This window comes from Athene cunicularia (genome assembly GCF_003259725.1).
Source record: "Athene cunicularia isolate RWA chromosome 3 unlocalized genomic scaffold, athCun1 chr3_part1, whole genome shotgun sequence".
Taxonomy (NCBI): Eukaryota; Metazoa; Chordata; class Aves; order Strigiformes; family Strigidae; genus Athene; species Athene cunicularia.
The window spans coordinates 56,888,466-56,912,094 of NW_020799097.1; the positions used below are offsets into that span (position 1 = coordinate 56,888,466).

Sequence of the window (23,629 nt, forward strand, 5' to 3'; positions counted from 1 at the left end):
TTTTTTTTTTTTTTTTTTTTTTTTCTTTTTTTCGTGAGCATATGTTGAAAGGGTGAGGATTCGATGATTTTTAATGAGAAGGTGGAATGACTGTTTTACTCTATAGGATACACTCTTGCCATGTAAATGTGCCAGAAATCCTGATTAATTTCTCCAAGGTAAATATTTTTTCAACAGTAAGATTAATAAAATTGTCTATGTCACTTTGGCTTTTAGAGCATGACATGGAAATACACAGTAAATGTATGAGGGCAAACTGATGAAAGGAAATAGTATGGTTGCATTCCTGTGCAGTCTAGTTATTATTGGAAACAGTCACGTAGTGGTATAAGCTGCATAGGGTTATTGGGTGCTTCAGCACAAAGATTTTAGATAGGCTAAATTGACAGTAATATCACATCTGTTCTACCACTGTGTTTGTTGTCAATTAGGTAATTGTAAATATCATCCAGTAGTAAGTCCAGTGTGCTGTGAAATGCAAGTTGTTTAGCACAGTAAAACTATGAACAGAAAATAAACTTCCAAGTGATTAAAATGAAAACAAAATCTGACCATAAATATACAGTATGCCTGTGGGAAACAAGGGTGCCATGTTACGACCAAATATCCAAGAGATCCTTATCACTCTTCATTCACCAGTACACAGCATGCACAACCACATGCTGAGGTGGGCATGCAAAAAGACAGATATGCAAGAATCCATTTTAGGTAGATGCAAAATAAAAAAGGCATTTCATTGGAACAACTCCTTGATCTGCCAGAGTAGTTCAGCAAATGTAAATGTAAAGCAAGCTGGCAAATGTTGCAGGGAAAGCAGGGGAGGAGTGGTAAAATAGGAGTATGACACAGGGTGAATAAAGTAGAGCAGATGCAGTTAACTTAGAGATGCATGTGCTACATACTAAAAGAATGACCAACTACTGTCCCTAAAATCCATCCACATGGATAAGGATTTCAAGCTCTCTAAGGTCAAAAAAATAGTTATGAAAATCTAATTAAAGGTTTCTACTAAAATAGAACCTTTTCTCCTACCAATAAATATAAAAATATCAATAAGAAGACATATTAACCAGAACAAAATTCAGACATATCAAATAAATTCTCAAATACATGGAATAGACTATATCCATGAAACTAGACAAGAGAAAGTCAGTGGCCTTCTGTATCAGAAAGGCTATTTTGGACCTCAGAAATACCAATGACAGTCAGAATTACCAGTGTCAGAACAGAGGTTCCAGTCAAAACCAATGTGGCTCAGCATGTCCTAAAAAACAAGCTTTTCTCTTTAAAGTATTAGAAGTAAAACTTGGAAAATCAACCCTGGAATAAGTGTATATTAATTCTTCATTTACAAGCAGCCAAAAGGAGTACAAAACAATTTGGATGAGTGATTTGTTAATGCTGGGGCAGTACTGCCCATACTTGGCTGAGAAACTTTAGTCCAAGGATAAATAAGATCAGAAAATCTAGCCTTTGGAGAAAGGTGGTTCGGCAGTCCCCCTGAGAGGTTGTGACGTATCACATGCATGTTAGACAGAAAGAAAAAATATTCTCAAGTTCCATACTTCATCTGATAAAATCAGGGAGCAATTTTTTATACTGTATACAGTAGAATTCAAAAGGGCTATCTCTAAATGCCTCAGCAGAATCCAGGGCAGGTCATTGTTGCAGTCATGATACTCATGAGATGGGCCCCTAGTTTAGCAAAACCTATCTGAGTTTATGGCTAAAACTCCACTGATATCTATTGTAAAGGGTTGAGAATATCAAATACTTTTCTTTTATAAAAAGTAAAATAGAAGCCTTGGAAGTTAATTGATATGGATGTAATTATTTCTATTTACAGGCGGATCTTCATGAAAATGGTCTGTTTCAGGGATAAATGCTGGCAAGAGAAACAAAACAACCAGCTAATGCTTCACAAAGCAGCTTAGCAAGAATTGTCCCTTCTATGACTTCCTGTGAATTTACTGTGTACAGTTTATATATATTTTATTCATTTTTTAATGCTGACACTGCAGTAACATGACAAAACTTTGAGTAAATGAACAAAATTTCAGTCTCATTTCTTAAAATCAACAAAGACCTTGACTGACCTCCAATAGATAGTTCAGGTGACTGTCAAAATATATTGACATATTTTGAAAAGTATATCTAATGAGTGAAACCTAAGGACCTGAGTTTTACTTTTAATAATTTGGTCACTATAAAATGTCACCTTAAATGATATACTTTGCCATAATTTCTTGCATGAAATTTATATAAGCCTAAAATAATCCAATGTTGCCAGTAATGAATATGAATAATACAAATAATTTCAAATATGAATATGAATAATATAAATAATTCCAAAAATACTATCAAAAAATAGATACTGAATGGTATTGTTGTTATGATATTATAAATACATGTATTGTGCCTAAGGAATCTAATGAGTGAGACACTGCTCTTCTAAAGTCAAGAAGACAGAAATTTATATTTGGTGTAAACAATACTGCAAAAAAACCAATATACTTATGTGAAGGAATTTTCTATGAGAAAAACATGTTTTTTCTTCATCACAAATTCCAATATTGGGATTAATGGCAATGATTCCTGGTTTGAAAGTAGAGAAATGTCAGGATGACTGTAATTAAATTCCTTAGCTGAATTGCACTCGGATCTCTTTGTTTGGACAGTGTAATTCACAATGAAATACATAAACTGATAAAAGGATAAAATATAGCAGAATTTGAAGCTAATTGGATATTATGGTTATTAAAGGGACTTAGTGTGCTCGTGTTTTCCCCACATTTACCAATTCAAGAAAATTAATTACAGTAATATTCCAGTTCACGAAGGTCAGTGTGAAATGAACATGTTGCCTGAGATGATGGGCAGTAACAAACAAAACTGAGCAGTGTTTGGTGGCACTCTCCTCAATGATTTCTATAAAGAGCACGGAGATGGCCATACCTGGCCTTTTTCTTGTTTTTCAGAGACATGGTCTGGATGTTTCAGAATTGTCTTTCACATCTTGTGGGTTGACTAAAGCTTGTTTTGAAGGCAATGTTTTATTTTACCTCCCACAAAAATGTATCAGGCTCCACCACAATGATCATTCACAGCATTTAACTTCAGATATTGACAAATTATTTAGCAAGTCAAATAGTTGCTTTACAGATGGAGCCACAGGTGGACTTTTCCTACTGTAAGTTAAGGGACTGTCCTCATACTTTTCACCTACAAATCAGATGATTCGAACTGTTTTATGACTTACTTCCACTTTCTGGGGTCTCAGGCTGTCTCCCTAGCTGTTCTCCTGTAAGGCTTGCTGACCACCCAATGACCTTTAAACATTTTTCAGCTGTTTAACCTGTGGTTTCTTAGTACAAGTCTGTCATAACACACTGAAATAACACAAGGCAAACATTGGGAGGCAAGAGTAGTCAGTCATGTCTTTTATCTTCTGAAATTTAGGTGACTACAGACTTCCCTCTATCTCCCTGCTCCCTTTCATGGTCTTCCCAGCTTCCTCATAGCTGGAAAGGTCAAAACTGAAAAGCAAGACTCCCTTCCCACAGCATGTCTGCTCTGCTTTAGGAGAGTGTCAATCAGCCCAGGGAACCATCTGGAAAAAAAGGCTCTGACGTGTGTCAAAGCTGCTTGTAAATGTCAGGACAACTATAAGAGAGATGTTGAAGATCTCCATGGAAGTCTTTGTGTGGTGATTTATTAATGGTACAGCTGTGTAAAGCCAGAAACTGGGTGCATCACATCTGGTACAGGAGGTTATTTTTAAAATCAAAGCATAACTGAAGGTCTGTGGAAGGTTTTGCTAACCTTTTTCACACTCTGATCTAGACCAGTCCCTCTGTTTATAACTGGCTGTCTTTATAAATCTAGAGGTGGTATAATACTTTGCTCCCTTTTAATGGACTCCTCTATCTCTCCATGTCACCCACTGAGATCAGGCCATGCAAACTCTCTCCCTCCAAAATCCCAAGCTTGTTCATTTTCTTGTGTCCTCTCTCTCTCCGTTTTGAGAGTGTCTGTTTCTCAGCTATGTCCTTAGGACTTCCCAGCTCTGACTAGACCTGGGCATGTCAAGAGAGGACCTAAGCCACAATGCAGAGAGAAGAAAACACATCCAAATCAGAGAAGTACCAGTGGAGAGCTTCGTGGGAAAGTAACAGAATAAACAAAGCTTGTAAGGCTTAATGTGTTATTAAATACTCTATACTTGACTCTTTTCATAAATATAATTACTTCTCATTCCTAGGATTATGTCCTCTCTGTAGTATGTCCTCTTGCACCGGATTTCAGAAGGAAGAGTGTAGATTAAATAGGGTCAGGGTAGATTGATTTAATATTATGAGATGATGCTCAGTCATCATCAGTAGCTCTAGCTTCTTTTTTTGGCTAAGAATAAAGTGTCTGTGTTAGAATAGATGAGCATGGACATGTGGGAAGAGAGAAGATAAAACACAGACGTGATGGATCAGCTAAGATATTTTATATACTAAAACCAACAATGGCAGTTCTATTTTTGAAACATTCTGGGGTCAAGGCTTGCTATTTGTAGGGGAAAAATAAAAAGCCAATAAGCTATTAACAATAAGCTCCTTCCTCTTGCATCTCAGCCAAAAAAAAGCATGAACAGTTCCACCAATTTCCATAACCTTAAATTAACTCTACTTTTAACATTACCTTAATTTTATTTCATGCACTGTAGACAAAAATTAAAATCTTTAATAATACAGCCATTAGCTCTTATGCTTTATTAAAACTATTTGCACACTCTTGTTGCACTTGTGAGACCTTTCAACAATACAAACCACGCTTTTAATACATAAAGGATCAGACACTCTCAGGGAAACAGAAGAATATTAGAACAGAGTTCAGTGATGTAGGAAAGTACCTGGATAAAAATCCCCTTGCGCAAACATGTCAATCACATAGCGACAGAATGCATATTGATCTAACAGAGCAAAAGGAAAAAAAAAGAGTAATCAAGAAAGTAAATTTGAAATGTTGTTTCTATTTAACAGTGAAGATAAAACTTGGCAGTGCAAAGACACATTTCAAGGATAGTCTTACTTATGTTTGGTATTTTTTTCCTGGCCTTCAAGTAATTCACATGTTCAAAAAGAGTCAATTTATTGTCCAGAACTAATTCAAGCCTCCCAGCCAAGAACTTCAGAGCTACTAGTGCCTCAGTGCTACCAACGCTTCTGAGGGTTCAGGGTGCAGTGTGCGCCACAGGTCAGCAGTGCACAGCCTTGGTTTTGGAAGAGATCCTGACCCCACACACAAGTACTGTGCAATCTGCTGCCTGGGCACAGGTCCCAAAGACTTTTTCTTCTCCTTGAAGATCCATTTCAAATAGTTTCAGCCAGTTTATAGAAAAATTCAATAAAGTTTTATATCACAGTATTTTGTTAATATTGTTTTAACAGTATAATCAATATTTACATTTAGTGAATGGGAATATAAAGAGAACTCTGTGTACTTACTCTTGTAGCAATGAGATTTTCCCCTGAATTTTATCATTTTGCTACAGAATTATTTTCCAAGCACTAATCTTTACAAATATATATCTGTATATATATATATATATATTACATCTGTATATATATATATATATATTAATATTATGCTATTCAGAAATGATGGCTTCTCAATCTAAATGAAATTGATTTCAGAAAGGTTGTATATTGTATATTGACCTATACATAAACCTTCATAAAAATTTCTAACAATAAGAATGATGAAGAAAAGTTACCAGTTGTAACTGAGTGTAAAAGAATCACAACATTATTGCTGGATTCTTCAGTTGGCCTGAAAAAAAACATGTTGCCCCACTGGAGTCTAAGGGACATTAACTTTGAAAATTAATGTTGATGACTAAATGCCAACTCTGGTTAGCTAAGTCAGTTCCCAACTCTCCTTGAGTTAAACATATTTATCTGTCTGTCCTAGACTGTTCTAGCCCAGTTCCTTGGCTACAGAAGTTACATCTTTTCCTCTCTCTCCATCTCCTGTTACATCTCCTACTCACCTACAAAGACACCTGCTTTCCCTTTGTAACTTCAAAATAAAATTATGCTGACTTTGGAATACTTAAAATTTAAAATAATGGCATAACTCTTATATTTAAATGCAGAATGACATTCCCAAGTATATAACATTTTTTGTATTATTTGTTTTCTTAACATAGTTCACTAGAGCATCAGTATTATATGTTGATGCTGAGGCATTTATGTGATTGCTGCTCTGTTATGTTGACTGTCATAGAATTCATTGGGTGGAGAACTGCAACTTTCAAGTCATGATTTCCTATGTAGTTGCAGAAATTAGGAAAGGGTTTACAAGCTCAGCAAATACCCAATTGTTTCTGCTAGTCAATAGGAGTCCATGCAGCTATATCCTGTTACTGACATGGTGAGGGTAACACTACTCAGAACTGTAGAACCTGGGGCAAACCTTGCAGGATATATACAGAACTGTGGCTATAAACACCGCTTTTAAAACATTTAATGATCATTCATAGCAGTTTCTACTTTCATATTTAAGAATTGAAGTTTATCATCCTGGCTGGCTGCAGCTTTGGATTCCACCCTTAAGGAATCTAAAGAATTTGGCTGCAATCTGTGCCCTGAGCCTACATGCTAATTTTCTGGAAAAAGTAGCAGCATATGTGTGAGAACACTTGTACACATCTGTACTCTCAGTAAGCCCATCTAAAGCCACTGAAGTCAGCAAAGTGTTTGCACTGACTTCAATAGACTTGCAAATATGTCCTCAGTGAGCATTAATAAATAAAATGGACCAATGTCTATTGTTTACCCCAGAAAGCAAATAACAGGGCAAAGCTCTTGCCCACAGAGCTGAGTTTTCCTTACCCCTCTTTTGCCAAAACAAGCTGCCTTCATCCATGCTATCCATTGGGAATAATTTGGGGACCATTGAGACCATTTTGGGGGATTGTACAAAGGGCTGGTAGATGGCATGGGACAGAACTACGTCAGGGGACATAAGCTGTGTGGACAGTCACATAACAGAGAAGCAGCCTGGGCTGGTTCTATTTAGGTTATGACATAGACATAGCCCAAGGGCCTAGCAGCTCACACCATTTCACTGATACTAAAACAATCCAATTATTAATTATCAATTATTATATCAATTCAGATAACATAATTTAATGGATATTAAAATAACCCAATTATTAATCATTAAAATAATTATTTAAATGCAGTAATATGGACCAGGATTAAAATAGACTGTGGGTGTTTGAGTCAAGTGTTTTGTTTGGTTTGGTGCTTTTGTTTGCTTGTTTGTTTGTTCTTTGGTGGAAATGTCATACGAATAAACTTTTTTTCCAAAAAACCTTAATCTTGATTGTACCTGAGAAAAAAGATTTTGTATTAATCTTTTCCTTGTAGGATATCTTTAGCAACTCAGCCCCGGAAAATTGGGGTTTATAAAAATAATTGAAGGCAGAATGTTAAACTCTGAATAATAAAAATAGCATTTCTACTGTCTATGAAATAATAAGGTAAACTATAACATCTCCTTGAAGTTCATGGAAATTCTGCTGATCAGCAAAGATTGAAACCCAAGGAATTTTAAATTAATATGATTTTCTAAATGTCTTTTCATGGCTAAAAATTCATTTTAATTTAAACTGTCTTGTTAAACAGAGAATTTTACACTATAGTTTTTACCTTATACCTCTGTAATAGTAGCAAAATATTTAATTTGAGTACTAATAAATCATGTCAGATTTTGGGACTAGATTCTAACTGATAAAAACAGTCATAGATATTTCTGTCATTGGATCTTGTGTGATTTACCCTGGAAGATGACCTATCTTTTTTAATTTTAACTTGAGTAAAGAATGATGCAACATCAGGGAAATCTTAACAACTCTTCTGTGATTACTGTTATATTTTTTACATTGTGGCAGAAAAACTGGCTGAACTACTCCCTTGAGCAAGAAAAAGTAAGGATTGCAGGAACAGGAAATCTTGGCAAAACCCCATTGAATTCTAAATTATGTTCACCTTGGGTCACAGTGGGACTGAAATATAGAACTGAATTTTCTAAGAGTATCCAGCCGGGCAGCAGCAGTTTATGGTGGAAAAAGGAAGGATGAAAGTAGAAAAGGCAGCTTTCACTGAACGTGTGTAGCCCTATCTCCAGTGATAAGGGCAGTTGAAGAGGCTCCTTCCTTCCTCCACTCCAGCTGCTCATCCCACTTTCACCTGCCAGGGTTCAGTGCACAGTCACTGGGGTCACACTCTAAAGTAGACTTACAAAGTGATCTGTTAATGTTTGATGTTAAGATGGATCATCTTGGTAATATATATCAGCTAAAGGAGGGGAAAAAAAATCTCACAAAACCCAAACCAACAAACAAAAAACCACCACCACTCTCTATTGCTCTCTGTAATCTTTGACCCTTACTTAAAATATTGTGCTATCAGGGAGTAAAGTGTCTCATCTGCTTACCATTTTTAAGAGCCTTATCCTGAACAGTATGGAGTGGATCCCACTGTGCACTGAAACTCTGTGAGAGCAAAGGAAAACTGAACAGATTTGAACCTCCCAAGAGGAGTTCAACAATTTGCTGAATTTCCCCTTGGTCACTGCAATCAGCATGAAAGATGCTGCTTTGATTTTGTGCCTCAAAGGCTCCAATATTTCAAGTAAAAACCAAAATTAACTAGAATATGAATAATAAAAAATACTGATTCGGCACACTATACATGTCAGAAAGGGAGCTATGTCTGAAAATATCTCTGATTTCTAGAAAGGTATAATTGAGGCAACTCCCAAAGTGACCAGATGGTTATGAAATTCTGAGAGAAGCCGCCCAGGCAGATTCAGATATCTACACAGGAATGGCTGCTTTGGTGCTCAGGCAATATGGTTTATCTGTGGTTATCAGCTGAAAGGATCAAATAGGTGTGCCACGCAACGCTGAGCTGCCTCTATTAATGTCAGAATAATCCTGTGCCTGCAGTGTGGCAGTTCATACAGAGCGTCAGGTCCTGCCACCTTCATTCGTATGAGATTGTACCTAACGTCATGGAAGAGCCACAGGGAAATCAGGGAACAAGTCAGTGCAACTTGGGAGTGGAAGAACACAGGCTGGCTCTGACAAAGAGGAGCGTATAGTTAACACCTCCATTTGGTGTTGATGCATGTTGATTCTTTATTTTATCACTTAATTTCTTCCTTTCAAGAGGGTAATGGCATTTATTTCCTTTTTAGGAGAAATTTGGAAGTTGTTCACATCAAATTATGAGGCAGGTATATCACTATGCCATAAAATACCTGACAACATGACAATGTCTCATATAATCCGATATAAAACAAATTATTACATTCCCTTTCCTCTGCTTCTACTTTTCTCATAGTTACAGAAGACATATGTAGATGTAAAAACAAATCAAAATTCCCAACAGTTCATTGGATAGTCTCTATTTTCCAAAATAACTCTGCCAGCAATACACTATGCAAGATGCTACCGAGCAAATCCATGAAGGCTCAGGCCTATCTGAAGAGAATGGTCCTTGGTAAAGAAAGATTTAAACTAAAATGAATCTTTAGCCATGCCAAACAGTTGGAATATGCTAGTTATTAAGATTAAACATTTTATTCTTGATAGTCTACTCCTAGCAGTGTGAGATTCATCTGGAATTTATTTGTACTGCACTTCTGTTTTTCATGGGTGGACTTTGGTCCTTGCCAGCTTTAATTCCATTCTCTCTGCTTCTTCCCTACTAGCTTTCTAAGATCTTCATCTGTTTCCTCCTCATTTTTTTTACCTTTCTTTTCCGATTTAGTTACAGTCTGAAGAGCTTTCTCCTCCTTAACTTTTGGTTTGGCCTTTATTAGCCCAACTTCTGTTGTTTTTGTCTCTGCCTGCTTGACCTTCTCAGTCGTCTTTGCTTCTCCTTTTCCATCCTTCACTTCCTTTTTAACTTTTATTTCCACTTTAGTGCTCTTTACTTTCTTCTCCTCTGCAGGTAATAAAGAAAAAACTTTCAGTGTCATTCTTTCCCCACAAAATAATAATACCATTTATTTTATCTTGTGCTAATACTAGTGGGTATTTCTCATTATTAACACATTGCTCAGATCTGATGAAAACTATAATCCCCCCAAACCAGACAGAATTAGAAGTATATATGAGATGCAAGCATGTTTTGCCTTCAGGCATGTACCAAGTGTTTGACTGATACTAAATATAGTAAGATATGGCAAAAAATATTAAATGCTTCTAATGACAATATGATAGCTTTTATGATATAAACTAGGGAGACAGATGTTGGTCATTAAGGAAACAAATATGGAAGGTACTTCCAGGCTAAATCTGAGTAACTTCAGACTTCAGACATCAGAGCTAAACTCTGTTATAAATTCTAGAAGTAATTGGTTTAAAGTGTGGCTATTCGTACAGGTCCCTTTTATGCACTGATTCTAGGTATCTGAACAAGAAGACTTGAGTTCTTGAGTCTCTCTCTATACTGATTCCCAGGATGAAAGACTAATTTGAAACAGGCCAATTCATGATGCACCCTGCAGCAGAGTGAGGTGGCTTCTAAGGAGAATCACAAATTGTGAATATCAGTGGCTGAAGCTACACAGAGGTTGGTGAGACCAAGAATATTCCTCCTGCTCGTATGTATCAGCAGTTTTTTGTCATCTGAGACATGGATGCTGACAATATATGTGTTTCTAGTTCAGTGGAAAATCCAACAGTAGTTTAAAATGCCACTGAATATGGTTTAAACTAATCTGTTTCATGTGATGTTCACACATCACGTTTTCTTCATAGCTCTGTCTCCATCCTTGAGGCAAACTTTTATGCTACAAAATCTGTCTTCTGTAAAGCTCTAGATTTCTGTTTCCATTAAAGCACGGGGCTGACTAAAGTGATTTTATCAATATGTAAACTGAATAGTTCTACCTATTATAAAACAGAATACAGACACTTATATAAGGACATTCCTACTTCCAAACAAAATCATGGCATGACCAAGCATTGCTGGCTAGTGAAGAAAGAATTTCCTTACCTAGTTACAGTGAAAATGCATATGTCAAATCACTTACAGATAGGCCTACTTTTTTTTCAGGGAAAAGGTAGTTCACACCTTTTTCATCTTTGAAATTTCAACATGTTTTAAAAGGGATCATGCATAGAACTAACCCTTGAATGTTCTAGAGACATTTTGATTTGAATTATATATTAATTTCATTACAGTGTCATGCAGCTGATTTTTCATACAGATTATATTCTCTGCTCCAATAAAATAAAGTTTATGAATTTTAATGTAAATTAGGGTTAAAAATTCAGTATAAATAAATAAATACCTTTAGGAGGAGGTTTCTTTTCAGCTTTTACATGTCTTTCGGGCTTGTCTTTTTGAATTACTAGAAAAGAGTACAATTGTATATTAGAGAAAAAAAGTTCACAAAGAATGAGAAAATATTGCTAAAGCACAACATCATCCCCGGAAGTTTTACATTTCTTCATGATTCCTGTTTTTTCCAGCTTGCAAAATTCTTACTTCTTTTTCCCAAGTTCGCACACTGGAGTAAAAAGCTTCAAAATACCTGTTGAGACTCACCTAACGATAAGATAAGTCAATCATACAGATCTTAAGCTTTGTAGGGAATGTTTATAATGAATATTCCAGAAGACACAAACCTTCTCAGCTCAAGCTCTGAGCAGACACAGGCTTGGTCTTGTGCTACAGCCAATGGGAAGCCATGCGGCTACATTTATCTTACAGAGAGGTGTTTTTCTTGAGCTTGCTGTCTTACAAACACAGCCACAAGCCTGTTGCTCACTTCAGGGCCCAGCTTGAGTGGGTTCATGTCCGCACAGGATACACTGTGTAAACACACACTGCTATGTCCCAGAAAGGCTGTCAAAATTTTATGCGAAGACTTCTATCTTTCCTCTCTTGCTTGCCATCCAGACACATTGCTGGAACAAAACAACCTTGAGAGTTAATTACACTTCTTTCAAGTGATAACTACATAATAGTAACATCCTCTCTAACTGAATTCCAGACTGGAATTTCTGCCTCTATGAGTCATGTTTGATATTTAGGTTTGTTTTTCTTTTTTTAATATAGCTGGTTTCTAGATGATGTGTTTAATTAGAATTCATATCACTGAGTCTTTCTGGAGCCTTTAACAGGGACTGAAAAAATACCGTAAGTCTTTTCATTGAGCGTAGAGAAAACCTGCTAGCCACTCGATTTTTAGTATGCCTGTTGTTGGCCTGGACCTGAGCATCCTCATTTCTTAGGATGTGGTTGCAAGTGGTTGAAATGGCCCTTCAGCACTGCTGGTAGGTAATTCGGTTTAGAGCAGACCCCAGAGAAAAGGGAGGAGAGCCTGGCAATGGCTGGATCAGCACACTGCTAGCAGAAATGTGCCTTAGGAAGAGCTGAAAACAACGAGTGCCCTAGTGCACTGAATCCACCCACAGGGACATGAAAACTATTCAAAAGAGGGCGGCGTGTCTATGTCACACTGCAGCAACAAACCTTCCTAGCTACAAACTGGCCAAATCCTTCCTAAAATTTTCCAGCCAGTGACTGGAGTCATAGCTGCTATTAAACACATTAAGGCTCTAAGTGATTATTTGGTTAGCTAGCAGAAGATAAATGGGTAAACAGGCCGGCTGCTCATTAGCAATATCTCAGTGACTCTTGGAAGTTATTTGCTTTTCAAATCTACAAAGACACCGTGGGCATTTATTTTCTCTGGATTACTTCCATGTGATTTCATTTTATTAAAAAACCCCCTACACTTTCAAGTTATACACTGAAAGTAAAAAAAATGACCAAATATCCCTTTAAAAGAGAGACTGGACAATGGCTACCTTTCAAAGTCTTTTTAAGTTATAAATCTTCATTCCATGTTTTCTTCACTCCTACTTTCTGTTTTACGTTTCTCCTTAGAGTAAGGTCAAGTACAATAAAGACTGATTTGTACATTTGAATCTATATTGTCTGAACAGATTCAAATGAAATCTAATTAATTTATGCATCCCATTATCATGAGATTAATCTGAATGCCATAACAGACTGATATTAAGATACATTGCATAGTGTTTTTTCAAGAGTTAACTGGGTAAAAGTAAGAAGAGGTAAAGGTTGAAACCCAACTTCAGTATAGAAATATCTGGCTTCCAAAAAGCAATGCATGTTAAAAAAACCCGAACAAGCTCAGAGTAAAAAACATTCAAATGTCAAGCAATAATAAATGTTTGTCTTTAAACAATGTCATAACAGGGCAAGTAGATTGAATTTTTAAATCCCCCTGTCCAAATCATGGCTAAAGATGGAATTATCAGTCAAAAGAATATTGAAAATCACCTCTCATACATGATATTGCTTCAGAATATATACGATAATTAACAGATATGTAAATCTTAACGAAAGCCCCTTCTCCCATGGAGGACAGTACAAATCATATAGTGAAATGAAAATGTTATTGCAAAAAAATAAAGGTAAGAAAATGAAAATCTATTTTTGGATGTGATGGAAGACCCAGACTGGGAGAAAGTAAACACTCTTCTATTAGGTCTATACCAGACTGAAAATTGATACACAAGAGAAAGCCTCCTCTACAGGCAAATTACTGAATCCCATTGTGGAGTAAAAGACATAAAGGAATGCAAATATAATAGTCATAGGCTTATTTCTTTAGCTGCATGAGAATGATTCATAATTACCCCTGGGCATCAAAACAAGAGAACTAAGCAAAAAATATATGCTGAGCAAGACCTCACCATGGGGCTGATCGAGACCTGCTCAAGCAAAAGTGAGAGCACCCAAAACCATGGTGCATAGACTAGAAGAGCTTTATACTTTAAATGTTCATCTCCACACTCTCCAGAACTATGTAAGCACTGAAAATCTACAATTGTATAGCATCTAATAATAATAATCTGCATTACCTTTAGAAGGTGCTTTCTTTTCATATTTTTCTGGCTTTTCAGGTTTCTCTTTGTGAATAGCTAGAAATAAATAACAACATTAATGGTTATTTAAAAAGAGAAACATTGTATTTTTAAGTGAGAAAGAAAAGAAAGAAGATCACACAACTATGCGCCATGACTGTCCATGCAGAACCAGAAAGATTGATTCATCTGCTGCTGTCTGCTGTTGATATCAAAACACGTGATTCAAACTACCAAAAACTTGTCTACCATCCCTACCAGGTCTCTGCCATCAGCTGGGGGAGGAATGGCCTTTCTGGCACAACTGAAATGCCATGAAAGAATTTAGTCAAGAAGAGTCATGCTTATTTATGTCATTTTACTGGTTCATTTTGTTTGTTTTGTTTATATTGTCATTTATAGGTTTATTTTGGTTTATTTTTATGTTTGAGCTTTCTTGTTTATTACTGTGGTTCATTTCTGAAGGATTTTGTGAACTCCACATAACAACTAACAGTTTTGCCAGTTATGAATGATTAAACACTATAATTAATTACAAATCTAATTGCAATGGCATTATAACTAATGCTCTTTGGGGCTTTTTGTTTGCTTTTAATTTCCACTTTACAAATTGAAATAAAATACACTGTAGTGAGTAGATTTCTGGTTCAGGTTTCAGAATACACCTGAGTTGTGCAGTAGTCACTGAGTGGTGGGTAATCTGGAATGTTCTCCTCTGTGGACTCTGGTATGCTAATTTTTTGAGATTGATGTTTACACAGTAACTTGTCCCCAGGTGTGCAGAACTGCTATTTGTATGTGTTCATATCCTCTACAGGGACCAGGCATGTGAAAACACTCAGCTGCCTACTTGACTTCAGCACATGAGTTTATACTAAGAACACAAAAATGTATTCATGAGCATTGCTATGTACTCTCCAGTTTTGTGTTGGTGTTTCAGAAAATGTAAGACTTGTGGAAGATAAAGCACTGCTAGATACCTATTTATTTCAAGTAACTACTAAAATAATTAGTCCTGCCTTATTCAATGCCTATGCAACAGCTCTACGCAATATTATATTAAAAACATTTTTTTTCACATGGCCTGCCTCAATACTTTTGTTTACAGGTTGTCAGGTGTTTTTCCTGGATGACCGTATTCACTTAGTAACCATACTTACTGTGAGTGTTGGAAATATTCAGTGATTACTGGGAGATTATACTAATCCAGAGTACAAAAGATATTATCTCCCTTCCTCAGAAAAAAAACCCTACAAACATGCAGAAGGAATACAAAATGCTACTCTGTATGTTTGCAAATCTTTACTTGATCTCATGATCTTTCTTCATAAAGTTCCATAACATGTTTCTCCACCGAGGAGATATATAAATCGAAATTGAGTAGACAATTAGTTCCGGGGTACCTCAAAATGTAAAATAAATTCTGACATTAAATCATTACCTGCATGCTTTTCCTTCTTCTCAGGTTTTTCTTGTCTTTCCAGCTTGTCTTTATGCGTCACTACGAAAGAAGAAACGTGTTCATATACATGAAAAAAAAAATGTGGAAAAGACTTAAGAATCAAAAATAATTATACCAAGAAAATCCTTAGAAGACAAAATGGCGACCTGTGTTACTCCTGAGTTATCCTGTGCGTATCTGCACAGCGTACATCTCACTACATGGGTGTGAGCAGACAGCTCTGGCTAACAAGTTACTGCTTACCAGCTTACCACCCAAGCCATGGTAACATGCCTCAGCTGTTTACTACAGTAACATCATTGCCTACAATTGTCTGTCCATTGCTGGAGAGAGATTTTCAGAAAACTGTCAAGGAGCAAGGCAGAGCTAAGAGTAAATGCTGCTGCCTGCACCAGAAAGAGGACGTCACCTGGGCCACTCCATACTCTGTCAGGCAGAGGCTTGTAAAAACCCTGGAATCAATCCTGGAGCATAAGAGCATCACATGCACAAATGACACATCTGCCACTTGCCAGCTGGCTTGGAATGGATAACCAGTAATGGATATGGATCGCCAGTAATGGGTACAGATCTCTAGTAATGGACACTAGCTGAGCTCAGTCCCCTCAGTGATGATCTCAGAGCCATAGTTAGATATGTAAAGTGAAAATTAACATTATGATAATGGAAATAGTATTATGCTATCCACTCATCCACATAACATTTTCCACTCACTTTTCTTAGGATTTTACACAATAAATTTCCAGACAATGAGAAATAAGCACGTGGATTTTACAACACATCAGAAAAATCCACTGTGAAACTGCAGGCTAGTTTTAACTCTAACTCCTGTGGAGATTTCATCCCAGTTTAATAAAACTCCATTTGTCAAACTTGAGAAAATAAGGAAGCTCTTTTACAGTACCACGAATTCCATATCTAACTGGAAGCAAAAGAAGAAGGGTATGGAATATTCAGGCTGTCATATTTTTTTAGAAATATAGTGATGAAACACATGAGAATGAGTTTCTGACATAGCTAAGTGACACTTCTAAGTTACCAAATCACTTCTAGGTGACTGAGACACTTTTAATTATTCTTTGTGTCGTTAGATAACTTTCCTAAACTTCACCACAAAACTTGATTAGAAATTAGAATAGGTTTTTATTCATTCTCTCAGTTATCTGAATCTTGAAAAGGGAATGCATTTAAAGTAGAAAATAAGCAGTTAAAATATAGGGATGCAGTGAAACTTTGGAGTCTCTCAGTCACCCTGCAATGAAATGGGCCTTAGAAAGACACGTATCCATAGTCATAGCTTTAAAATATAATGTACAGTCTGAAAGCAATGTTTCTTAATACTGTAATTACAAAGAATCTCTACAGGCAGTAATGTTTTAGTAGCAACTGTAGAAATAGTTCACTAAACAAAACTAAGTAATACATTCACCTTAAGATAAAATACAGTTAAGTAGACAGAATATTAGTAGGAGTTACAAGAAGTTAAGGTAGTATAATAATTTTATTCTTCTTCATTTACTATCTGAGATTGGCTGGGATAACTTTTTCCTGTTCTAAGAAACTTTAAAAAACATTAAATATTGTTCTCCTATCAAGTGAAATTGAAGAATATCCCAAGCTTTCCACAAAATAACAGGAGAAGTCTTAATGACACATTCATGTTTTAATACAGGACAATATAGTCTTTGCTTTGTCATTTTTCCAAATCTCATAAAAAAATTTCTCTTGTTACCATAATTCAATTTTCTAGAAATAAATATTAATTCTAACAGAAACCTGAACTTATGTGCCTGCCATTAACCTCTAGAGTCAGTCTTGCTAACTCAATGTATTTTGAATTATATAAAGTGGAAAAGCTCCAATCAGAGACCATTGGAAAGGCCTAGACAAGCACAGATTTCAGGAAGGTGCATGTTCACTTGGGTTGTGAGACTTATGTTATTGGTCTGAAATAAATCAGCTGTGGCTGGATATTGGGTCTTCCCTTTTTCGTGTGATTTATTATGATCATTGGCCTACTTGCTCTTCTAGAATGGGTTTCTTCCTCCAGCCTGAGACTTCATTAATCACATTTTTATGTAAAGGACATATTCTCAGAAGACTTAAAGTGTTTTGACAAGTAGGTATGTTCCAACAAAATTCTATTTTGCCAAAAAATCTCTCACAAGAGGCAAACTCTTGGAGCCCAGAGCTAACTCACGAGTTGTGGGTGGAGAGAGGAAGCAGTATACTGATTCAGACTCCTACAACAGGCGGATCTGTAATTTACTGTTGGCATACACCAACAACAAATTAGTAAATCCTCTCTAACACCCTCTCCCTAATGTCTCTGAAATGAGTCTAGTGAAATTTTTTTTTCTCAAGCAGGTCTCTGAAACAGAATGCCTCCAGGGACTGTGCCCTGTATGTTATAATTTACTCATTATGTTTTGCTCAGAAGTATTCCCAAAGACAAATATTATGCTTGGAGTTATTCAAGAAGAATAAAAAAGGCACCTATTTATGCTCTGGGCATCTTTTACATAAGTTAATAATACAGTACAATTTATTCATTAATCTCTGAATATAATTTTAGCCCCTCTGCAGAGTGATGAATTCAAAGCGCTTTTAAAATCCTCATTCTCCTTCCAGCTGGCTCTCACACCTCCTCCAACCTTAAGCATAATTGGGATTTACAAGAAGGGTCTAAGAGTCAATAGATTAGACTGTTCTGAACCACTGGTAAAAAGACAAAGAACATCAAACACTGAAAACATACCTTTTAGGGGTTCCTTTCTCTCAATTTTTTCTTCTTTTTCAGGTTTGTCTCTGTGGATTACTAGAAACAATTAAAAAAAAAACAACAATAAAACTATAATCTGAAGGTATGATGTACACATTTTTTCACCAAGGTGATTGAGGAAAAATATTTGTAAATTCAAATAATGGATTTTAGCTCTGAGTCACAGGTACTAGATGATGTATAGACCTTCTTAATGTCAATATTTAATTCCAGGGCCAAGAGAAATATTTTTCCTTAAATAAGTCTTCAGATGTGACACCATATTTTTGCAAAATAAGTGATCATTCAGCAACCTTAATCTAATCTGTGGTATCTCTTTTGGTCCCATTACACAAGCACCCTAAGATTTCTGACAGAGGAAATTATTTTCAGTCTCTGACAGCATTGCTTTCTATTCTTAACAAAAACTGGCTAGCATATTACTTTCCATGCTCTTTTTTATTTATTTTTACCTGTTACTTCATCCACAGGATGGATTAACAAGAAAACATCTTTTTTAATCAGAGCGTAACTTCAGGAAGAGCAGCTGTTCAAAACACAACCAACTACATGTCCGGCTAGAAGCAGGCAAACTTGAATCCCTGACTCTATTAGTTACCCGACTTTCAGACCATGTTTTTGGATGTGATTTTATTCCACATCCTAATGATTTAGATAGACAAAAATAGTCCTTGTCAACCTCTACTACTAAAAGACCGGCATTTTGCAATTTCAGGAAAAATATTTTCTTTGCAATACTCAAGCTTCTGTCAAGTAAACCCCAGAAAATACAACTCTGATTAGAAGACAACTGTGAGCTTTATACTCAAGCACAGTAGTGTTTTTTGCACACATTCAGTTCACCAGCTTTGCAGCAAATGTCATTTCAGAGAGGTGTAAGCATTATTTTGGTGGTTAAATATATCCTCATTATAAAATAGGTCCATGTCTTTAAGAAAAAATCATTCCAAACATGCAGTAATTTCATTATGTCTTGCGTGTGTTTGCATTATCCCAATACATTTCCAGTCATAATAGGTAAACAATTAACAGTACAGTGGAAAGAGATTGAAGGGAAATTTTTCAAAGCATTAAGGAATGTGGACAGCCAATTTACACTAAAAAAACAGGCTGTGAAGAATGCAGCAGCATCAGCAATGTATTACTGAATGATTTACAGAGTGCAACTGGTTTAGGACATCTAGTAACGTACCAAGGAAAAGCAGTTTCCTCTCTCTCTCTAGCATGTAGAACTTTGAATATTTTTTGCAGAAACTGTAGCATGCTTTTACACCTTGTACTCGTATTAGCAGCTGCTAGCTCTGTGCAAAACATTTTGGGCCACCTTGTTGTCAGTTTTGGATGGGGCAATAACACAGTTTTGAAAGCAGGAGTTCTGTGATGGTCAATGGCAGTGAAACATGTTTCTGCACATTGGACAAAAAAAAAAAAAAAGCTCTTCTGGTCTCTATGCCAGAGAATTTAGCTGGACTATGCAGAACAGACTGGCGATCAGAAAGCTTGTTTTTAGCCGCAGAACATCTTACTTGTGTAAGGGAGACTGTTGTGGGTTTTTAAAAATTTATTCTAGTTTCTTCACAGCATTTCCCTATTTCATGCTTGGGGAAAAAAACCAAAACAAACAAAAAACCCCACAAAACCAAAACAAACAACCAAACAACTACCCAAACCAAACAAAATGAGCCTTGAACAACATTTACTGTCTTGAGTGTCAGCAGACCTTAAAGTGGACAGAAAAATGTAAGTCTCCTTCACATCATCAAAATGGTATAAAGGGCTAAAATGCAAGGACATGTTAATATTTGTGTGAACTCCAAGCTTAAACATGGAGAAGGGATCAGTTAGCTCCTTCTTAAGAAATAAAAGTAACTTGATGTATCTGGGCAGGGAGCCTGGAATGTGGATAAGCAGAGACCAGGCTGGCATAAGCATAAGCTATTTTTCTCTTCCCAGTGACAGGCTGAAGGCGATCTCTGGTTAGTTCAAGAGCCCTATCCTGTGTGTTGGTATCCCCATAGCCTCAGAGTTTGCTAATCTCAGACTGTAATGTTTACCGTTACCTCTAATGGACACTGTCAGAGCTATGGCTTCTGGGTAGAACCTTGTCGGGGAAGGGCAGGTGTTGCCAAAAATTAAAGGGTTCATGTTTCAAGGCTGTGATGAGAGGCCATTTTTGACTCTTCAATCAGAGCGCATTAGGGACACGAAAGTCCATGGAAGCTTTCGATCTGACAAACTGGAATATGATTTTTCTTTTGTATATTAACTCTGTTTTTTCCCCCCGAAATGTTTTCGTGTTCAGGTTCATATGTAGTCCTAAAGGCTTTGCCATAGAAAATACTTCACTATCTACAGATCTTTTCCAGATTTAGACACCTGGGCACCTATTTGTTTGTATAGGGTTTAACACATGCCCTTTTTCAAGTCTGCAGCACTTAAGTGAAAGCATTAAGTTTTAGAAATAAACCTGGCTGGCCATACTGCCACATTTCTGTGAAACAAATTAGAGTTAATAAGATTTTCCTTTGCATCTAAAAAACAAAGAGAAATCACATAAAACTGTTTTTAAGACTGCTAAGTCAAGCATTCTTCAGCTGAATAATGCTGGAACTAAAACTACTCATTCAACTTTAATTCAACCATTTTATTTACTTTATGACACACTTTGCAATTAAAAGATCACCTCTTTTCTTCTTTTAGTAGGATGCTGGATTCATCCATAAAAAATAAGAAAAATAACTAAAACTAGTTTTATGACAATTGTATAAGCTAAAATTTTCCCACAACTTAAAGAAATTATCTTGGACTTCCTTGCAAATACCAAAAAAAGCATAAACTCAGAATGAACTGTTATTAGCACTGGAATAAAAAATAACACCCCAACCTAATTTTCACTAACCTAGATTTTAGAAATTGCTGAAACATTTTTATATGACTTTGAATGAAAATTCAGCCTGAGGCAAAAAGATGAGCATGAAAAATTTCATCCTCAGTGACTGGAGTGTGGTAAATTTATAAATAATCTAAAATAGGAGCTCATAATGGAAAATTTTAAGGTAGTTTAACAGTATATTCCAAACTTAATCATATAAGAATATTGTTATTTGCTTCACATAAAATTAAAACCAATGAGTATAGCATATATATGATTTTTCCAAATTTCCATCATCTAATAGTGTGTTTGTGTCAACTGGAAGACATAGTGAAAGGGGTGTCATTTGGTTTTTCTTCATTAAAGTGTTTGAGACAGAGACATTTCCTATCCCAAAAAAGCAAGTGCAAAAAGAAGAGATGTAATAAGGAGGCACTAATTCCATACCTAAGGGAAGTAAAAATAGTTTCCAGCTGAGTAAGTCTGCTGCTTAGTATAAAGCTAGGTGATGAGTGCAGTAAGCATGAAGCAGAGATTGCTTGCCCCAGCTAACTGATTAAGTGCTTGTCTACAAAGCAACACTCAGGAAAGTTAAGATAAATGAACTAATACAATGAAGTTAGAGTGCATTAGTCAGAGAGCATTAAATCTTTGTGTAGATGCTTTTATTCAGAAGTAACCTTAGATGGCTATAACTTAATTCTTCTTGAAGGAACACTAAAAAAAAAAAAAAAAAAAAAAAAAGGAAAAGGTTTGATCTGGAGAGGGGCACAGGCTTCCAGGTCCAAACAATAATCGAAGGAAATCTCAGCAATTAATGAACTGTGGAGTCACCTGCACTCATTAAAAACTGCCTCAGTTATCTGTGAAAAGGGAAGAGGCTTGCCTCTGAGTTTGCTCAGATCTTCCCCAACAGACACCAGACATGCCTACGCTGCTCACTGCAGTGCCCAACCCTGTGCTGGATTTGGCCCTCAACACCACATGTAAATGCCAGTATAGGATTGAGACAATGTCTCATGATTTACAAGTTTGTGCAATTTAATGTTAGATTTAATTGCAACAGTCAGAGAGTGTTACATCTATCTGAACTGAGATTTAGGTTTGACAGCTACAGGTGGCAGTCAAACTGCCCATGGCATTGGATTCACCCTAGGCTGCTGTAAACCCATAGAGCTAAATAAATACTTGACAGCTGTACCTGAGCCACTACAGCTTGTTGCTATCTGTACCATGTTACCTAGTTTAAAATTAACTCAGGTATATCCATAGCCATACCTCCAGAAGTCAGGGTAGACAGCCCTTGTATCAAACATAAATACACCATTTAACTTGCTAATTTTGTGAACTTATGTGGGTTTCTAGTATATACTGTGGATTTGTATAGTGCAGCTCTATTTAGCTGTCTCAAATACTTTGTCTTCCAATTACAGCAAATTAAATTATGGGGACGCATTATATTTGTCTTTATAATCTCATAATTTATCCATATGCTAAAATATAGACAGGCTTGTTCTGTGATGTTTAATATTTGCATTATCAGTACAGAACTATTAAAAACTCAGTAGGGGTAGGAGGGGCAGATATGTGCTGTCCATAGTAAATGAAAAGGTTTTGAAGGGTCTGGAATCTATTTATCAAATCAAACTGAATGCAAAGATATTTTCTGAAAAAAAACAGATAGGCTGGTGTTAATTCACAGGAACACAAGTATCTATCCTAAAATAATTGTGATTTAATATGGCTGTCAGAAGTAATGTTTCATCATAACATTGTCTTCTTCCATCCCTCACTCCAACAGCAATGTATTAGTGAAGTGTATTTGGGAAAAGTCATACAGTAGAGTAACATTTTCACATGTCTTTTCAATGCCTGTTGTAATAAAACATATTTCCCGGAAATGCAGGACAATTCATTTCGCTGCTAATATCAGTTTTTCATAAAAATCAGAAATGATCAGTTCATTTGGATTATTATTGGACCTTCCATTAGACACTAATTATATACTTATATATACTTTTATCTAGATAGATTTTTGTTGCCAAAATATTGCGTAATTATCTCTTATTCATTGATAGTAATAACAATTATAACACCTACCTCTTAAGCAGCCTTCAGCAGCAGCTCAGTCTTGCAATGTGTATGTCACAAAATGACAGGCTCACAGGACAGCTGCCCCAGGCTGACAGCTCCATCACCCAGCCTCTTCCCTTAGGACAACTGCTCCAGTCCTGACCATTGCAGTGGCCCCACACTTAACTAGCCCCAGTTTATGGATGACTTTCCTGAAGTAGGAAGTCCGGAACTGGACACAGTAACTAGATGTGGCCTCACAGAGCTGAGTATAGGGGCTTAATTAATCCCTTACCTCCACTAGCTGGCTGAGCTCCTGCTCATACAGTCCAGGGTGCTGTTGACCCTTGTGAAAGTACTAATACATCAATTGGAAAGACCCTATTTTATAATGAATTTGTGCTTATGTGTACATGTAATCATGAAATTACTTAATTTCAGGGCTCTTAAGCATGAACAAATGTTTTT

The 23,629-nt window shown here is 36.3% G+C and overlaps 2 protein-coding genes across 3 annotated transcripts in view; both read right to left on the reverse strand.

Moving 5' to 3' along the window:
- Positions 1–11,527, reverse strand: part of LOC113477849 (triadin-like) — a 59,957-nt gene extending 48,430 nt beyond the window's left edge. Inside the window, exons 1-4 of the mRNA XM_026844528.1 lie at positions 11,518–11,527; positions 11,365–11,424; positions 9,816–10,010; positions 4,901–4,960 (exon numbers count right to left, since the gene is read on the reverse strand). Coding sequence (XP_026700329.1) covers positions 4,901–4,960; positions 9,816–10,010; positions 11,365–11,424; positions 11,518–11,527 — 325 coding nt within the window. The remainder of the gene's footprint in view (positions 1–4,900; positions 4,961–9,815; positions 10,011–11,364; positions 11,425–11,517) is intronic.
- Positions 11,528–12,966: 1,439 nt separating this feature from the next.
- Positions 12,967–23,629, reverse strand: part of LOC113478603 (triadin-like) — an 86,467-nt gene continuing 75,804 nt past the window's right edge. For both annotated transcript variants that reach the window (XM_026845917.1, XM_026845916.1), the window contains exons 6-8: positions 18,193–18,252; positions 15,414–15,473; positions 12,967–14,029 (exon numbers count right to left, since the gene is read on the reverse strand). In XM_026845917.1, coding sequence (XP_026701718.1) covers positions 13,947–14,029; positions 15,414–15,473; positions 18,193–18,252 — 203 coding nt within the window. In that variant the 3' untranslated portion in view covers positions 12,967–13,946. The remainder of the gene's footprint in view (positions 14,030–15,413; positions 15,474–18,192; positions 18,253–23,629) is intronic.